The sequence below is a fragment of the Cucurbita moschata genome, unplaced genomic scaffold (assembly GCF_002738365.1).
Source record: "Cucurbita moschata cultivar Rifu unplaced genomic scaffold, Cmos_1.0 Cmo_Scf00014, whole genome shotgun sequence".
Lineage (NCBI taxonomy): Eukaryota > Viridiplantae > Streptophyta > Magnoliopsida > Cucurbitales > Cucurbitaceae > Cucurbita > Cucurbita moschata.
The window spans coordinates 4,330,182-4,337,058 of NW_019268530.1; the positions used below are offsets into that span (position 1 = coordinate 4,330,182).

A 6,877-nucleotide genomic window follows, 5' to 3' on the forward strand; every position below is an offset into this window, starting at 1 on the left:
CGATTGTTATATTCTTTTTCCATTTTTTCCTTCTTGTTAAAGACTCCATTCTTGTGCTTGGATGATTCTTGATTGTTATATGGCCATTCTTTCCAGACTCTTTTTCCATTTTTTCCTTCTTGTTAAAGACTCCATTCTTGTGCTTGGATGATTCTTGATTGTTATATGGCCATTCTTTCCAGACTCTTTTTCCATTTTTTCCTTCTTGTTAAAAGACTCCATTCTGGCAATTCTTTCCTTTTTTTTTCAAAGACCGAACTTACACATTTCAATTCTATCCCAATTCTATCTCATCGGATTTAGTCATCTCCATTCTGGCAATTCTTTCCTTTTTTTTTCAAAGACCGAACTTACACATTTCAATTCTATCCCAATTCTATCTCATCGGATTTAGTCATGTATTCTGGAATGTAGAATCATCCAACACCTCCCCTATCCGACAATTCTTTCCTTCTTGTTAAGGACCGAACTTACACATTTCAATTCTATCTCATCGGATTTATTTCAACACTTTCATCTGGAATGTAGAATCATCCAATACCTCCCCTATCCCCTGACTTTGAGTTGGGCTTCCCAAAAGACCCCTATCCCCTAAAAAGAGCTCATGCAAATGGAGAGTGTATTCTTAGATTATAAACTCATCCTTTTTTGCTCTATGACTTTGCTTTGGGCTTCCCAAAAAGCCCCATATCAATTGAGAGTGTATTCTTAGATTTTAAACCCATGATCATTCCCCTAAATTAACCAATGTGGGAAACTTTCATCCAACCCTCTACACAATGGTATGATATTGTTCCATTTGAGTATAAACTCTTATGACTTTGTTTTGAACTTTCCCAAAGACCTCATACTAAAACCGAAATTGGGCATTCGCCGCCCCGGAAAACCGGGCCCGCCAGGCCCGCCGAAGGGAAAACCGTAACTCGTGATCGGCACTCCCACTCAACTTGCCATCGTCCGAAGGACCTCACGGAGGGATGGAGAACCCAAATCCGTGCTCCTTCTTAGGAGCTGCCGCCCGACCCTGTCCCTGGGAGTTTGTTTTTGTTCTGCTGCCGATATTGGGTGGGTTAGGCCGTATTGGGGTGGGAGCGTATACGTGGGGTACTCTTGGAGAATGTATTCTTAGATTATAAACACATGACCATTCCCTAAATTAACAAGGTGTGGGACACTTTCATCCAACATGCACAACAAATGCTACGGATCCCTCTTGGTCATTCTTGTGTACACAGAATTCCACTTCCACTTCCATTCCTCTTAATTAATTAATGTCTTTTATTACAATTTATGTTCTTTATTTTTATTTGTTTTTTTTAAGTCAGGTACACGCTCCAAAGTCAGTCTTGAAAATGGAGTGAGAAACCAGGGCCAGAGAAGTATTAAATCTTCTATTAAAAAACTTTTTTTTTTCTTTTAAAATATCATTTACTCTATATTTAGGTTTAAAATATCATTTACGCAAGTATCAAAAGTTAACATTTTGTAGTATATTATAATATTCTAATTCTAATTTTTTTTTTTTCATTTAGATTGTTGTTGGGCAATGGTCGTTGATTGAATGTTTATACAACATAAAATTTAGGAGGGGAGATGAAGATTTATTCCAGTGTTCACCCCAACAACTAATTGATTCGGTTAAACCACAGCCCCCAATTATACAAGATGCTCGAGGATGTTACACTTGTAGTTTCAGCCGAGAGTTCAACTGGATAATAAATAATGGGGAATAGTGAGTGAAACTAATTATCCATATATGGGTAGAAGGGGAGAACCGAAAGAAATATTGGAGGTAAAATATTTTAATTTGTGTATTTTTTTTATGTGTAAAATTACATTTAATTTATGATCGTAGGACATGTCTAAAATGAAAATCAATTCGTTCAAAAGGATATACCACGATAGTCATAACGTGAATTCAATGATTCGACGCCATCCTATTGCAGGTGCTGTAAAAATTACTGACGAATTTAGAAATTCTGAAAATGTAAGTATCACGTATGAAAATTTTAAATTACGGATATTTTTTTTATAAAAAATTGTGTAATTGTTAAAGTAATTTATTCACTAGTTTGTAAGGTTAACTAACTTAAAAGTAATTTATTCACTTAACTAACTTATCTTGTTTAAATATTGTAGAAGATGTATTGCGGGCCGGAAGATGTCAATATATTGTCAAAGGCTTCTCAACCTACAGTATTAGTGGTTGGATTTGGAGAGGAGGTAAATGGAGAAAAATATTGGTTAATAAAAAATTCATGAGGAGAAGCCTGGTCTTGGTCTATGCAAAAATTAGTCAAAATATTGTCGAAGAAGGCCGCAAACATCTAATTGAGAGATTGTCTTATCCTATTATTGAAGGGCAAAATTTGTAAACTTAGATGTATATGTAATCTCAGGTGTATACATATTCACATATTCTTTACTCTACAAGGATCATAACATTTAGTTTGAGTTTTATTTTCTTATGGTAAATGAGGCAAAATGTATTCGTATCATTTAAACCACACATATGTTCTATCCTTTTAACATTTTTGACTATCTATTCTATTCTCTAACTTGACAATACAATAAATATGTCTTTTAATAGCATTTTTAATCAAAATATGATATCCCCCTCCCTTTCCTCCTATCGTTTCTTTTTCACCTTTCCCCTTCTCTCTTCTCTTATTTCTTTAATTCTCTCTTCTCCCTTTCCTATTCTATTCTCTAACTTAGAAAATACAATAAATATGGAAGATCAAAACACCTGTGAGTAGAATATAGGTCAGAAGGCTCCACAAAGTCCAAAAGGTAAACGCCGGCTGTATGATGTCGAGGAAGCTGCTCTGTTCTGAAAAGAAAACCTTTCAATAGTGAAATTTAATGTTTGTGCCAACGAGGTTGAATAAGGGAAAATGCAGGAGAAAAGACGACCTGAGAGAATTGTAGACAGTATTGGAGAAGAAATTACTCGTAAGAGAAGCGGCAAGAATTAAAGATGAGCGGCTACAGAAAGTATATAGAGTAACATCCACCAAATTTTACTAAAAATAAATAAAGAAAGAAAGAGCACATTGTAGAGTTCACTCAAAATAAATTTATAATTAAACTATGCACCTATATCCACGGTATAAACAAAAATTATATATCTAATTAACTATTAAAATAATAAATTTTCATATACATGTAAATACTTATACATATACTATATACTTCAACCTTGTACATCGGTTAAGTTGGATTAGGTACCAACCAAAAAATATGTTTAGTTTTTCTATAATGAATTTTGTTTTTTGTTTTCAAGATAAAGGGAGAATTAAGACTTTTTTTTATTATTAACGTAATCTTCTACATCCCTCTTTCACGGCCATCACATCCCTCCCTTCTAACTGCCATTCTTGTAGAGCCTTCTAGCGGATCCCTCTACTACCATTGTGGCGGATCCCTCTACTACCATTGTGGCGGATCCCTCTACTACTGCTACTGACATTCTTGCGGTTCTTGCCATTCTTGTGAATCCTAATCTTCTGGATCCCTCTTCTACTGCTTGCGATTCTTGCCATTTTTTGAACGTAATCTTCTGATCCCTCTTCTTGATATTTTTTTAACGTAATCTTCTGGATCCCTGTTGCCGGTAATCTTCTGGATCCCTGTTGCCGGTAATCTTCTGGATCCCCCTCTGATCCCTCCTTCTGCGGCTGGCGGATTCTTGCCATTTTTGAACGTAATCCCGATTTTTGCCATTCTTGCCATTTTTGAAGTGATCTTCCGTGCCATTTTATTATCAGGTAATCCGGTAATCTACTGGATCCCTCTTCTACCACCGGTAATCTTCCGGATCCCTCTTCTACGGCCGGTAATCTGCCGGATCCCTCTACTAATGCCATTCTTGTCATTATTATCAGGTAATCTTCCGATAATCTCCTGGATCCCTCTTCTACGGCCGGTAATCTTCCGGATCCCTCTACTAATGCCATTATTGTCATGGATCCCTCTACTAATGCTATTATTGTCATGGATCCTTCTATTAATGCCATTATTGTCATTATTATCAGGTAATCTTCACGCCATTCTCATTATTACCAGGTAATCTTAAAGATCCTTCTTTCTTCTTCTACACCATTAGTGACACGCATAATAATCCGTCCGGTTATTCTTCCTATTCTTGTGAACGCAGTTGGTTATCTTGTAATCTTGTAATCTTGTAATCTTCTATCTTATACTATTCCTCCTTTTATTCAATTTTCTTTGATTCTCCTTGTTCAATTCCTTCCCCAATTTATTTACAATCAGATTTTGAATATTCTTCAATCCAATTCGTTGATTAATCTTCAAATGGCACCTCTTCCTTGATTCTCTTTGTTCAGACTTCCAATTTATTTACAATCAAAAGCAATTGGAATCCATCCCCTCATTTGTTGATTGGTTTTCGGTGTTTCTGTTAGATTTCATTTTAACTCTTTCCTTACATCTATAACTATCAGGTTTTGAATATTCTTCGATCCAATTCGTTGGTTGATCTTCAAATGGCACCTCTCCACTCTGCTCATGCATGCCAACAACCAATTGATCCCGATGAATTGACCGATGAAGAGATGAGCCGATACTCTCAAGCCATACTCCACTCGGATGTATTGTTTCCATTCTCATTCCTATTTTCCCTTCACTTTTATTCCCATTTCAATGAATTTTAATATTATATTTTGTACACAGGGTTTTGATGTACCCAGTTTTAGGGACAACTCTGAATTTGGTCTCATCCAACCTATATGTGAGGAATATCTATCTGGACCACATCTTCGAGATTGTGGGGGAAAGCTATAAATGAGTACAACATGAAAAATGTAGGTAAACTTCACCTTCTCTTCTCTGTCTATATTTCCTTTTATCAATACATTTTATCAATAACCTTTCTAACCCCTCAAACCTTCTTATTTTTAGGGTACAAACTTTGGTGAAAGTCATGAAAGCTAACCATCAAGCTTCCATGGGTATCTTGTATTATATCACTTTTGATGTCAAACACATTCGAACAGAGTTTCCAACAACTTTTGAAGCCAAAGTGTTACATACTATTGATGATAGTAAAGAGGTACATTTATGTAGACCGCGCTCTAGTTGAGTATCTTTTTATCTTTTTACTACCTACTATATCATGTTTTTTTTTCTAATAAGAATAAATGTAATAAATACCGCCGGAAATCCCGGGGATTCTGGGAGGCAAATATTTCCTTATAAAAAACGTTTCCAATTTCCTTGGAACTGTTTTCCTTATAAAAAACGTTTCCAATTTCCTTGGAACTGTCTTGGCGCACAACTCTTTCAAGAATCAATCATTTTGTAAGAGGGGATGTTGGTAGGCATATATTACCTTATAGGAAATTGGTAGTGCGGTGAGAATTGTATGGAGAAGGACTAAGAACAACCGAGTTGTTATTGGGGAGGCTGGTGTTGGAAAAACTGCAGTGATTGAAGGATTGGCACAAAGAATTGTAAGAGGGGATGTTCCAAGTAATCTTATTGATGTGATGAGGCTCATAGCTTTGGATATGGGTGCTTTAGTTGCGGGTGCTAAGTACAGGGGAGAGTTTGAAGAGAGATCGAAGGCTGTAGTGAAGGAAGTTGAAGATGTAGAGGGGGGGAACGTCATATTGTTTATCGATGAGATTCATCTTGTTCTTGGTGCTGGAAGAACAGAGGAGTCAATGGATGTCGCTAACCTTTTCAAGCCTATGCTGGCTAGAGGGCAGCTACGCTGTATTGAGTATTGGGGCAACTCGAAGAAATTTTACAACATAACTTAGTGTCTACCCTTCTATTTTCGAGTTTTTTTATATTTTTTTTAATAATTATCTTAAAAATAAAAAGTATTTATCCCTAATACATTATATTAATAACTAAAATCTTGAACTTTCGGAAACATAAATTGCCATACATCACTAATTGTTGGTTACAAAAGTATTCTTAATTTTCATAATAATCTTAAAATTAAAGTTGGGTTGTAACCCTACTTTCAAATTGGTCGAAGTTAATTCGAGGAAAAAACAATCAACCTATGAATTGACTCAAATTCTAAATTTTCTAAAAAATTTAGAAAATTTAACAGATTTAGAAAATTCTAAATTTTCCATGTAAATGTAATAATCCTAAATAAATATCTTACTTCTATGTAATTATAATTTAAGTTCAATTCTACTCCATTAAATCTTTAAATAAAATATAATAGATTATTAATTAATTTAGATAGGCCTAAAATTATATGTAATTTAAGTTGAATTATAACTCTATAAATTTTATACTACGGAACTTTCTAAATAATTATAATTATTTGACTGATTTCACTCTTTTGCAACTATTAATGCCCTCTTTAATAGAATTATACCTAAAAGGATATTTTATTATTTATATAAATGTTGAGAGATTGATTTTTTAATTTATAATTTTTATTTATTCTTTATTATATTATATATAATAAATTAAGGGGTGGTTTCAAACGGTATGATATTTGATTTTCTTGTCTATTAATAAATAAAAAACTAAAATCCTAAAATGGGATTAACATGTTAATATTTGTTCTTAATTATCAACTAAAATCTAATTTACTCTTAATTTATAAATATTTGTAATTAATTTTGTTTTAAATTGGTAAAACTAATATTTAAATATTGTATTTAGAAAAATTATCACTGCTTCAAACCAAAACACTGAACAACCCATTTTCTTCGCTTAAAAAATGACCCATTTGGGAGTTTTTTTTTTTTTTAACCTCTTCTATTATGAAATAAAAGATCATGGTACGGGCACTTACAAAATAATTATCAAATCCATTGAAAAATACCAAAGATTTCAAGGAAATAAATGAGGAAAATGAAAATGAAATAAAAAAAAAAAAAAT

The 6,877-nt window shown here is 33.8% G+C and overlaps 1 protein-coding gene across 1 annotated transcript; it reads left to right on the plus strand.

Moving 5' to 3' along the window:
- Nucleotides 1-4,508: 4,508 nt before the first annotated feature.
- LOC111452542 (chaperone protein ClpB1-like) lies at nt 4,509-5,786 on the plus strand. The gene is made up of 2 exons (XM_023093317.1): nt 4,509-4,613; nt 5,361-5,786. Exons 1-2 carry the CDS (start codon nt 4,509-4,511, stop codon nt 5,784-5,786), a joined length of 531 nt encoding a protein of 176 aa, XP_022949085.1.
- The last annotated feature ends 1,091 nt before the right edge of the window (nt 5,787-6,877 follow it).

Excerpts from the sequence above, each read along its gene's own strand:
- LOC111452542 (XM_023093317.1), top strand. The coding sequence starts at position 4,509 with ATGGCACCTCTCCACTCTGCTCATGCATGCCAACAACCAATTGATCCC. Across the intron at positions 4,614-5,360 it reads AAGCCATACTCCACTCGGAT|GAAATTGGTAGTGCGGTGAG; the intron begins GTATTGTTTCCA and ends ATTACCTTATAG.